Below are 12,587 nucleotides of genomic sequence, written 5' to 3'. Positions count from 1 at the left end.
ACTGGACAGCCGCATGTAAAAGAATGAAATTAGAACACTCCTAACACCATACACAAAAATAAACTCAAAATGGATTAAAGACCTCAATATAAGACTAGATACTATAGAACTTAGAGGAAAACATATGCCCAGCACTCTCTGACATAAACCACAGCAGTATCTTCTCAGACCTACCTCCTAGAGCAATGACAATAAAAATAAACAACTGGGACTTAAATGTTTCTGCGCAGCAAAGGAAACCCTAAACAAAACAAAAAGGCAACCCACAGAATGGGGGAAAATATTTGCAAATGAAGCAACTGACAAGTGATTAATCTCCAAAATTTATAAACACCTCCTATAGCTCAATACCAAAAAAAACAAAACAACCCCATCAAAAAAAATGGACAGAAGATCTAAACAGACAATTCTCCAAAGACAAGTCTCCAAAAAAATATGAAAAGATGTTGAACATCACTAATTATTAGAAAAGTGCAAATCAAAACCACTATGAGTTATCACGTTACACCAGCCAGAATGGCCAGCATCAAAAAGTCTACCAACAATAAATGCTGGAGATGGTGTGGAGAAAAGGGAACCCTATGACACTCTTGGTGGGAATGTAAATTGCTGCAACTACTGTGGAAAACAGTATGGAGATTCCTCAGAAAATTGAAAATAAAACTACCATTTGATCCAGCAATCCCACTCCTGGGTATCTATCCAGAGAGAACCATGACTCGCAAAGACACATGTACTCCAATGTTCATTGCAGCACTAGATACAATAGCTAAGGCATGGAAACAACCTAAATATCCATTGACAGAGGAGTGGATAAAGATGTGGTACATATACACAATGGAATATTACTCAGCCACTAAAAGGAAAGAAAGAATTTGCAGCAACATTGATGAACCTAGAAATTATCACACTAAGTGAAGTCAGTCAGACAGGGAGACACCAACATCATATGCTATCACTTACATGTGGAATCTAAAAAAAAGGACACAATGAACTTCCTTGCACACAGATACTGACTCATACAGACTTTCAAAAATTTATGGTTTCCAAATGAGACAGGTTAGGGGGTGGGGGGATGGGCTGGGGATTTGGGATAGAAATGCTATAAAATTGGGTTGTGGTGATTGTTGTACAACTATAAATAATAAAATTCATTGAGTAAAAAAAAAATTAACAGACAAGGACTTTCAAAGAACTGATAGAAACATACCTAAAAGATTGAAAGGAAAACAGGAACTTATGAGAAATAAAAGATATAAAATAGAACCAAATGAAATAAACAGCATATTAAACACTGAAGAAGGAAAAACAAATTGGTATACTGGAAAAAATAGTACCTGACCAGATAGTTTGGCAAGAAACTATCCAAATTGATCCAAATTAAAGAAAGATTATGAAAAGAAAAGAAAAAAGGACTGGGGGAAAAGGAATCAGACCTTAGTGAACTGTGGAACAATTTCATGTGGTTTAACATACACATATGGTCAAAAGTTTTCCAATTTTAGTGAAGAATATAAGCCCACAAAATGAACTTCAAAAAAGTTCCAAATAGGACAAATCCAAAGAAAACCATATCAAGGCACATCATAATCAATTCCTAAAGATGCAATGATTAAGAGGAAAAAAACCTAAGAGCCATCAGACACGATACATATAGAGAAGACAGGAAAGAACAAAGAATGAACGGTTTTCTCAATGAGAACTATGCAAAGCAAAAGAAAATCAAATGGTCTCATTAAAAGGCTGGGGAAAATAATCGTCAACCTAGAATTCTATATCCAGCTAATATGTGTTTCCAAAGTGAAAGCTAATAAGACTTTTTCAGATAAACATAATTTGTTGCCAGCAGATCTTCATTATAAAAAATAAAGGAATTTTTTTGGAGTTCTCTGGTGACCTAGCAGTTAAGGATCCAGTGTAGTCACTGCTATGGTGTGTGTTGCACACACAGCCAAAAACAAAAAAAATTAAAAAGTTCTTCAAGCAAAGGGAAAAGATCAGATGAAAAGTGGATCTACACAAAGGAATATAACACCATATTGTAGAGGTCATAGTTTGTATAGAAGCTAATGTATGACACTAATGCACAAGATGGTCAAAGGAATAAAAGTATGCTCTTGTACAGGGTCTTAAGAGATATGAGTAGTCTAATGTTTTTTGAGGATAGACTATTCAAGATTCATGTGGCAATCCCTGGAGCAATATTTTAAGTCAAAGTATAGCTAATAGACCAATAATAGAGATAAAAAGGGATTTTAAAAATTCTCAATGCAAGAGAAGCCACCAAAAACCCAAAGAGCAAATGACACTAAATAGAGAAAAGGCAAGACTGTAGATTTAAACTTGACCATATTGACAGAGTAAGTACAGATGGTCTAAATATCCCTTCAAAAAGCGGACACTGTTAAAATAAGACCCAACTATGTAGTGACTACATGATGGACTTTAAATATTTGAATAAGTTAAAATTAAAAGGATGGAAGAATATAAACCATGCAAAAACATGCAAACAGTAATCGGAAGAAAGCTAGAATGACTATATTATTATCAAACAGACTTTAGAACAAGGAATATTACCAGGGATAAAGAAGGCTGTTTCCTAACTATAAGGCAGTCATCTCATCAGAAAGACAAAACAACCCTACATGTTTTTGCATATAATAGTATAACTTCAGAATTTCAGTTATAAAAACTGATGGGACCAAAATTATAAATAGAAAAATATTTGGAGTTTCCAATACTCCCTTCTCAGTAATTGATACAGTATGTAATTAGTAAAGTTACAGAGGCCCAAGCAACACTATCAACCAACATAACCTACTTGACATTTAGAGAACTCTGAAACACATCGGGTTCTGGACCATAAAATTAGTCTCAGTGTTTTTAAAAGGACTGTAATCATACAGAGTATGTTCTCTGACACAACATTGTTTAATTAGTAATCAGTAACAAAAGGTACTTGGGAAATACCTAGATATTTGGAAACTAAACATTGCATTTCTAAATAACACATGAGTCAAAGAAGAAATCAAAAGGAAAGTTTAAAAATATTTTGAACTTGAATGAAAATGCAAACAGGAGTTCCTGTCGTGGCTCAGTGGAAACGAATCTAACTAGCATCCATGAGGACGTAGGTTCCATCCCTGGCCTCACTCAGTGGGTTAAAGATCCGGCATTGCTGTGAGCTGAGGTGTAGGTTGGAGATGCGGCTCAGATCTGGCTTTGCTGTGGCGTAGGCCAGCTCTGATTCAACCCCTAGCCTGGGAACCTCCAGATGCTGAGAGTGTGGCCCTCAAGAGACAAAAAACAAAAACAAAAAATGAAAACACAGCATATCAAAATCTGAGGGCTTCGGCTAAAGCAGTACTTACAAATTTCTAGCATTAAATGCTTATATTAGAAAAAAAATGGAAAGTCTAAAATGAACAATCTAAGCTTCTGCCTTAAGATGCTGGGATAAAAAGAATAAATTAAACCCAAAGCAAGTAGATGACACTTCACTAGAGAAGATACCGAGATGGCAAATAAACACAAGACATCCTCAGCATTGTTGTGGTATAATGAGATACCACAACACATCCACTAAAATGGCTAAAATGAAAACAACTGAAAATATACAAAGTGTTGGTAAGGATGTATAGCAGCCTGGAATTCTCAGGTTTTGTTGGTAGGAATGTAAAATGATAAAACTACTTTGGAGGTGTTTTGGCAGTTTCTTAAAACATTAACTATACACTTAACAGACTTACTCCACTCTTATGTGTTTACCCAAGAGAAATGAAAACCTACATCTATCCAAAGATTTGCACACAAATGTTCATAGCAACTTTATTCATAATAGCCCCAAACTAGAAACAGCCCAAATGTTCATCAGCAGATGAATAGGTCGTATCATATCTATATAGCCAAGTAATACTCAATAATAAAAATGAACAGACTATCATATGCAACAAAACACTGGGTGAAAGAATTCTATATACTGTGTGATTTGATTTATGTCAATTTCTAGAAAAGGCCAATCTAATCTTTAGTGAAGACAGGCTTGTGGCCTGCACTGGGAGAGGAGTTGACTGAGTCCAAGCTCATACTGCTGGCCGCACAACAGGCCAATAAATGGAGAGATGTGTTGTTGGGGCAAGGAGTAGCGACGTTTTTCAGAAAGCCAGCAGACTGAGAAGATGATGGACCAGTGTTGCAAAGAACCATCTTTTCTGAGTGAGAATTGGGGCTTCTTTTATACTCTACAGGGGAGGGGGTGTGGTTGTTGCCAACTTCTAGGTGCTAGAATCCTTTGTTCTTGTAGCTGCCCATGTAGGATCAGTCACAAAGTTCCTATAAAGCTCCAACAAGGCAAATTTCATTCTTTCTTCTGCAAATTCTTGTCTCATAAATGGGAAAGTATTATACCCATAGGCCATCCTCAAGGTCAGGGTCTTGAGAATGGCCTGTCTTGCATGTCTCAGGTTATAAACAACATTCTTAACTTGTAGCCAAAGCCATGGAATAGAAAGGATAAAGTAAAAGAAATCATTTGTTCTTCCCTATTGCAGTATTTTCCACTGTTACTGTCCATTCCATAATCTTGTGGGAAAAGGGGTGATGACCACCCTGGCTACTTTCTGATGAACGGGGACAACGAGGGGGTGATCATGGAATAGAACTGATGGACTTGGGACTGGAAGGATTCCCGAGTCCATGGTTGGGCATCCTTGGCTCCACTTTTCAGGGCCCTATCACAACACTTAGACAAGCGCTGGAACATTATACCTGAACTCCAGCACTTGGGATAGAGATGCCCACGGTGCTCTGCTCTGTGTTTTCTTTATATCCTGCCAACTATTTTACTGAGTGGGGGCAGTATTTCTCCCTGTGGTCTTTTCCAGTAAGTGTCTATCACCAGGGTAGTAAAATAGAAGAGCAAAAGTCATCATTACTTACCTGGGAGGAGGCTTGGTTTAAAACAGCAACTTAAAAACTTCTGGGGGTTCCCGTCATGGCTCAGTGGTAACGAACCTGACTAGTATCCATGAGGGCACAGGTGTGATCCCTGGCCTTACTCAGTGGGTTGAGGAGCCGATCTGCTTTTGCTGTGAGCTGTGGTGTAAGTTGCAGATGCAGCTCAGATCCTGTGTTGCTTCAGCTGTGGTATATAGCCTGGCAGCTGCAGCTGCAGCTCTGATTCCACCCATAGCCTGGGAACTTCCATATGCCACAGGTGTGGCCTTAAAAAGATCAAAAAAAAAAACAACCTTCTGGAGTTCTCTTATGATTCAGTCAGTTGAGGATCTGGGATTGTCACCGAAGTGGTCGCTACTGTGGCATAGGTTCTTTTTCTGGCCCAGGAACTTCCACATGCTATGGATTCAGCCAAAAAGAAAAAAGAAAAAAAAAAATCAAAGAAAAAAAGATCTTCTAATGGCTCACAAGACTAAATCTGCTTTTCTCTGTCCTGTCCAATTTCTGGAGGAGTGAGTGTTGACTTGAGAGTGGTGAATCCGCAGTCTCACCCTGGGCTAATTTAACATGGGAGTGCGTGCTCAGCGGCTCCTGTCCACTTAGTGCCAAGTTGATGTCCAGGTCCTTGTTCTCGCTAGGTTTTGAGGACGACTCGATCTCGGGGTGAAGGACCACCTCAGTTGGGTAGGTGGATCTATGGGAGGCAAACGCATGAACAGAAGTAAGCATAGTGCTGAAGTCTTAACATAGTTGCTGACTGCCCCCTCTTTTAAGACATCTACAGATTGTCCTGCCTGGGCAGACACCTGGAATAGCCTACCGTGCAACATTTCAAAGGACTTAATTTAAGCTTGTTTCTGGGAGCCCCTCAAATCTGTAGCAGGGCAATTAGCAAGACCTTATCCCAATATCTCAAGTTAAATTAATCTCCTGACATATTTTAGCAGTGTTCTTTTTATTTATTTATTGTCTTTTGTCTCTTTAAGGCCACACCTGCAGCATATGGAGGTTCCCAGGCCAGGGGTCTAATCAAAGCTGTTGCTGCTGGCCTACACCACAGCTCACAGTAACCCAGATCCTTAACCCACTGAGCAAGGCCAGGGATCGAACCTGCAACTTCATGGTTCCTCGTCAGATTCATTTCCACTGTGCCACGACGGGAACCCCAGCAATGTTCTTTTTAATGTATGATTCATTTTTTTCAGTCAATGTGCAGTGCTTTAGATACTTGTTGGGTTATGCTAGAGACAAAAGCAGGCCTGTTATCACTTTGAAGTGTTAGACAATCCAAACTGGGGAATAATTTCCTTAAGGAGGACTTTAACCACTTTTAGAGTCTTTTTTCTGTTTAGTAGATACATGTTTCCACCCATCCTGAAAAAGTGTCCACAAACACTAGCAGGGATCTGAAATTTCCTGCAGCTCAAGACATTTGAGTAAATTCTGTTTGCCAGTCCTCAGGGGGGCACATTCCTCTGTGTTGAGTCTCTCAATTATTTTTAGTACAAACCATACAATTCTGAGTGATTTGCTAGAGTCTCTCTTATAGGTTAAGCCCCATTACACACTATTTTTTTCTTTTTTGACCACATCCACAACCCACGGACGTTCCCAGGCCAGGGATCGAATCCATGCCACAGCTATAACCAGAAAACAATGCTGCATCCTTAACCTGGTGAATCCATTGTGAGGTGGCATCTCTCTGGTAATGGGTATTTGGAGCAAATTGGGAGTAAAAGTCTTTGATCTAATGTTAGGTTTCCAACAGCATTTCCTCAAACAAGGCAGGGCAGATCTTAAATCCTTGAGCAATACTGTTGGACTTCCTGTGTTTCGGGGTCCTGCCTTTCAAAATCAAATAGCTTCTGTGATTCTTTGCAATGGGAAAATGGGGAAGAAAAAAAAAGTCATCAAGTCCAAAACTGAGAACCAGCAGTTTTCTACCAGCATAGTTGTAAGCAAAGTGCATGGCTTAGGCACCACAGGGTGTAAATCTTGGACCACTTCATTAATAGCCCTCAAGTCTTGCACAAAGTGACAATCTGCTGAGTTTGGCTTTTTGACAAGGTGAATAGGAGTGTTGTACAGGGACCTTATGGTTTAATCAGTCCTGTTTTCAAAAACTTTTGAGAATTGGCTGAATGCCCTTTTGGGCCTCTTGCCTCAAAGGACATTGTTTTAGATTAGGTGTCCCAGCATCCCTCTGTAATGGGACCTGTGTTGACCATGCATTTTTGGTCCTCCCCTGGGGTGCCATCAGCCCACATTTCTGGTCTTACCCTTTCGTAGTCCTGGGGTAGAAGGAGACCTCCATCTCCTTTTCCAGGGTTTTCTTTAGCAAAATCTGTAGCCTTAACACGTGTTCCTGGTGGAAAAATTATGTGGGCATTTAATTTACAAAGGAGATCTTGGCCAGAGAGAGATTGGATACTCTGGCCTATATATAAGAAATTGTTTCAGGGTGAGGTCCCCTAGTTGGTATTCTAAAGGGTGTAAGAACAAACAGTTTTATGCTTCCCAGAGACTTCGAGTAACCAGGATGGATTGAGATGTTTTCTGTGCCCCCTTAGTGTTTACCGTAGAGTATGTTGTGCTGGTATCTATCAGAAAGTCACTCAGCTCATTCTCTGCATCAGTGTTATTATCCAGGGCTCCTCTGGGGAAATTGGAATTGGGTGTCTCAAGTCTAAGGGAGTCCCCTGGCCTCTTTATTCGTCAGTGTTTCTCTCTTTCTACCATATGGAACACCCCCATCTTTTAATGTTTTCCTTCTAATGTTTCAGCCGGGGCGGTCTTTTTTCCAGTGCCCTTGCTCCTTACAGTAAGCACAGTGTTCCTTCCCCAGGGGCGGCTCACCTCTCTCTGAGTTACTTACCTGCTGGGAGTCCAGGACCACTGCCAGAAAAGTGGCATCTTCTTTCTTCTGTCATTGTTCTCTGCTGTTAATTATCTTAAAAGCAATGAGTATTAACTGCGAAGGATCCATTCCAAATGTGCCATCAACTTTTTGCAGCGTTCTCCTGATATCTAGGGCACTTGGCCCATTTGCAGGGGCTTCAGGATCATTCTAATGTCTGTGGCCTGATACATCTTTTCCAGCTATTCAGAGGGGGTCTTCATTTGCTTTTTGCTGAATTTCTTGAATTTTGTTCAGATTTTTTTTGCTGCCCATGAAGAGTGGCAGGTCATCTCTAGGAATCCAGCCTACAGGCCATTTGCACTTAGGCCCCCTATGGCATTAACTGTATGAGGGAAATTGCCCTGTGCCATGGGAACTAATACAGGGTTTTCTCATTGATCCCCAGGAGGAGGGGAAGCCAGTCTGACCACTTCTTGAGCCCCAGTGTCAGGAATCGGGGCTGGACGGGAATGGGAGGCAGGGACAGCCCAGCTCCGCCAGAAGAGTTAAGGTTCGATGCAACATGTCCTCACTCTCGTTCCCTTCCTTATTTTCCTTGATGTAATTGCACAAGTGCCTTCACGTAAAGGATTTCATCATTCTTCCTCACTTGTTCACAGAATAGCTCTAATTGCAGGATTATGTAGAGCCACTCAGAGGTCACCAAACAACCATCAAGAGTGCTCAGTCTTCTCTAGCCATTAAAAGGATGCCTTTTTGCCTTGACATCAACCAACCAGGCTGAATTCTGAGCTGGGGCCTTTGGTGATTCTAGGAACCAAAAGGAATCTTTGTCTTTTTCCCGGCAGTGCCCCACTTTCAGCTAAGATTCTGTTCCTTGAGCGTTCCCATTGTGGCTCAGCAGAAACGAACCTGCCCAGTATCCATGAGGACCTGAGTTCAATCCATGGCCTCACTCAGTGGGTTAAGGAGCTGTGGTGTAGATCACAGACACAGCTCAGATCCCACGTTGCTGTGGCTGTGGTGCAAGGCAGCAGCTACAGCTCCAATTTGACCTCTAGCCTGGGAACCTCCATATGCAAAAAAAAAAAAAAAAAAAAAGAAAAAGGAAAAAAAAGACTGTTCCTTTCCTCCATTAGACATCAGTAAAAGTTTTAAACATCACAAAACTTATTTGGCTGTAAATGGAAAAGCAGTGTCAAAGCAAAATAAAATGTAAAACCCAAAGTACGAACACAAACCCCTAAAGAAACCCTAAAGTTTGGTTTTGCATATCACAGGAACCATGAGGTCAACCCTCACACAGTGTGACTCCTTGGCTAGACAGACGACACAGTAACAGCAAACAACGTAATTCACAAAGCAAGGGTGACAGCATATGGTACCCAGGGCAGGGTCCCAGGATAACCCTGCATAAACCCCTTGTGGAGATCCTAACAAGTGCTGTTACAATAATTGTAACAATAATTCTGTTTCGGGAGTTCCCTTCATGGCTCAGGGATTAATGAACCCGTGTAGGATCCATGAGGAGTCAGGTTCGATCCATGAGGAGTCAGGTTCGATCCCTGCCTGGCCTTGCTCAGTGGGTTAAGGATCCGGCGTTGCCGTGAGCTGTGATGTAGGTCATAGACGAGGCGCAGAGCCTGCATTGTTCTGGCTGTGGTGTAGGCCAGCAGCAGTAGCTGTGATTCAACCCCTAGCCTGGGAACCTCCATATGCCACAGGTATGGCCTTTAAAAAAAAAAAAAAAAATTTGTTAGTCATGGGTTCTTAATTGTCATCAGTCCATTTATCCCAAAGTATACTCCAGAGGACATTTTTTAGGGATAGCTGAAATATTTCTCAATTTTTAAAGACAGAAATACAAGACAAACAAAACCCAGATGGTGCATACAAATACTAGTGTCCAAAGAAACAAGTTCAAAAATCAGGTGAAAGTCCACAACTAACAGGGTGCCCTACTCAAACACAAAACAAAGTGGCTTATTCCAGAGTAAAAGAACCCCAAACAGGGAGGAAATAAAGTCTCGAGCTGTGCATCCCAGAGTGATTTACCTACTGTCTGAGGCCAGTCAGCTGCCAGGTGTTGATTCCTTGCTCCAGCTGCCAAGTGCTGAGGCAGCTGGTGCTGCGTCAGAGAAATTTGAAAGGAAGATCCTCAGGACAACTGGCTCCAGCAGCTGCTAGTAGGGCCTTATCCCAAAATTTCCCAACCGGGATGGGCGAGCTCCAAGCAGCAAGGCTCCTAGCTGGCACATCAAAATTTGTTAACAGGTCCAAGTTTATACTGCTTGCTGCACAACAGGCCACTAAGTCAAGAGATGGGTCGTTGGGGCAAGGAAGAGTGACCTTTAGAAATCCAGGAGTTCCCATTCTGGCTCAGCAGTAACGAACCTTCAGTAGTATCCGTGAGGATGCAGATTCAATCCCTGGTTTCACTCAGTGGGTTGGGGATCCGGTGTTGCTGTGAGGTGCAGTGTAGGTCGAAGATGCAGCTCAAAGCCCACAGTGCTGTGGCTGTGGCTTAGGCCAGCAGTTGCAGCTCCTGTTTGACCTCTAGCCTGGGAACTTCCATGTGTACAGGTACAGCCCTAAAAAGCAAAAAAAAAAAAAAAAAAAAAAAAGAGAGAGAGAGAGAAAGCCAAAAGACTGAGAAGATGATGGACCAATGTCCCAAAAGACCATCCTCTCTGAGTTACAATTCAGGCTTCTTTTATATGAAAAGGAGAGAGGGTGGGGTTGATTGCTGCAAACTTCTTGGTGCTGGAATCCTTTGTTCTCACAGCTGTTGTCCACATAGGTCTGGTCACAATGTTCCTGTAAACCTTCAACAAGGCAGCTGTCAATCTCTGTCCCGCAACTGTGTCAGGGGGCAAGCGTCACACCTTTAAAGGTCAGGGCCTTGACAATGGGCGTATTTCAGGTTATAGGCAAAAAGCCTATAGAGTACTTACAGCAAAAGCCATAGAGAACAAAGTTTATAAAAAAAAGAAACATCCAGTATGGAATCAGATTTGTTCTGTATCATAAAAAGGGTCACTATTGGGGGTAATAAAAACACTGTCTTGATTTTGGTTATGGTTTTACAATTGCACATTTGTCAAAACACAAAGAAGTACACATTTTAAATGGATACATTTTATTGTATGTAAATTATATCTGAATAGTTCATTTTAAAATACAAACTTTAAAAATCATGTGTATAATATAAATATTTACATGAGTGAATGTGTTTACATGTGCATATACTTGAAGCAAAGGATCTGGAAGGTCTAATACCATTTCTATAAACATACGGATAAAAGCTGCAGAGTATTTACAACACACTGATGACACAAAGAATATAAACATTAACTCATTTGGGATAAAAGTCCTGTTTTGTCTCTTCTTATCATAGAGTTAGTTTCTGTTTTAGCCTGTTTTAGTTGCTAAGGGCTTGCTGACTTACTACCTTAAAAGAAGAAAAGTTAGTTATGAAAGCTATATCTATTAGATTTTTTTTTTGCATGAAACTGTTCACTTGAAAATTTAAAGATTATTGGTATCAGTTCTTGTACATTGATTAACCTGCAGATTATGATTTCACAAAACTAGTTCTAGTTTTAAATTAATTAAACCAGTTATAAAAGCTGTACAGATTCTCTTAGTTAAAACCAAAAAATTTTTACCTCTTCTAAAAAGGTTTTTTTTTTAATGCCAGTAAATAAAGTGACTAATAAGTTAACATTGAAACACAAGTAGAGTCTTAATTATCCTTGTCAGTTAAAAGAAAAATAGAAATAAATTTTATTTGGGTAGATTTATAGAATATTTTAAAGTTTTATCACCACACCCAGTGTATCTAAAGTGGTTTTTACTGCTTATTAGATATGGCCAAACGTGAAATTTTTGGCTACCCAGCCCTACTGCTTTTGCAACATGAGCCCTTTCTCTCACCTTCCCCATAATACTCCCCAGTCGTTCTCAAACCATACTTGTAACTACTAAATCTTCTTGCTCACCTCACATGATTTTCTCTGTTTTCCTCCTTTTCTTTCTTCTTCTAACCATCTCTTTCTTCCATTCACCCTTCTGTCTCCCCACCTCCCTTTTGGCTGTCCACAGGTTATGTCTCATTCCCTCTAGGCCACCACGGACCTCAACAGTAGAAATACCTCAACTGTCTGAGTTTTAGTTTGAGGTTTGTAAATGGCTCTGTGTTTGCAAACATCCTCACTGACCCCACAGAGCAGAATCTGCCCGAGACTACTGAGCAGGAATCCTTCTCCCACGGGTAGTTTTTCCTAGTTTCTAGTTGCATCTTAGGTGTTTACCTTAAGAGGGGAATTTTTGTCAAGTTAGAGACGTCTCTATATTTGATACTTTTAGGTCTTGAACTCTAATTACTACTCAAGACATAAACTACAGCTTAAAGGCTACAAGATTGATCATTGCAGATAAATTTTACTTTTAAACCTTGTGTTTTTCACAGAAACTCCAGTGTCCACCCTTGAGTCACCTACGAAAGCTGTTTCAGTCTCAAAAGAGGCAACCACAGTGGCACAAAATGCAGCCCAGGTACAGAGATGACATGCTCTGTGAGGGAGCCATTCCCAGGGGAGTGGGGTGCCCATGCCCTTAATATGCTTTTTTAAATGTGTTATTGTGTGTCTGTTTACTCAAAATAGTCTAATTGAATTTTCCAGAAGCTATAGAAATTAAATACATTTCTTTAATCCAACAAATTGGAAACGATTTTTAAGAGCAATAGTCATTGTCGATGAGGGTGGAT

At 40.5% G+C, this 12,587-nt stretch overlaps 1 protein-coding gene across 26 annotated transcripts in view; it reads left to right on the top strand.

Annotated features, from left to right (window-relative positions):
• Positions 1-12,587, top strand: part of ATF7IP2 (activating transcription factor 7 interacting protein 2) — a 75,483-nt gene that overhangs the window by 60,752 nt on the left and 2,144 nt on the right. For 12 of the 26 annotated variants that reach the window (XM_085017628.1, XM_085017626.1, XM_085017624.1 and 9 more), the window contains one exon: positions 12,288-12,373. In XM_085017628.1, coding sequence (XP_084873754.1) covers positions 12,288-12,373 — 86 coding nt within the window. Of the gene's footprint in view, positions 1-4,009; positions 4,216-8,261; positions 8,367-12,287; positions 12,374-12,587 lie in introns of all 26 variants that reach the window. The other 14 variants (XR_014840836.1, XR_014840824.1, XR_014840838.1 and 11 more) reach the window with 3 other exon arrangements.

This window comes from Sus scrofa, chromosome 3, assembly GCF_054392235.1.
Source record: "Sus scrofa isolate SSC_HxYL_T2T_F1_AM1 chromosome 3, Sscrofa_HxYL_maternal_Yorkshire_Landrace_v2.0, whole genome shotgun sequence".
Lineage (NCBI taxonomy): Eukaryota > Metazoa > Chordata > Mammalia > Artiodactyla > Suidae > Sus > Sus scrofa.
This window is presented reverse-complemented; position numbering and strand designations above follow the sequence as displayed.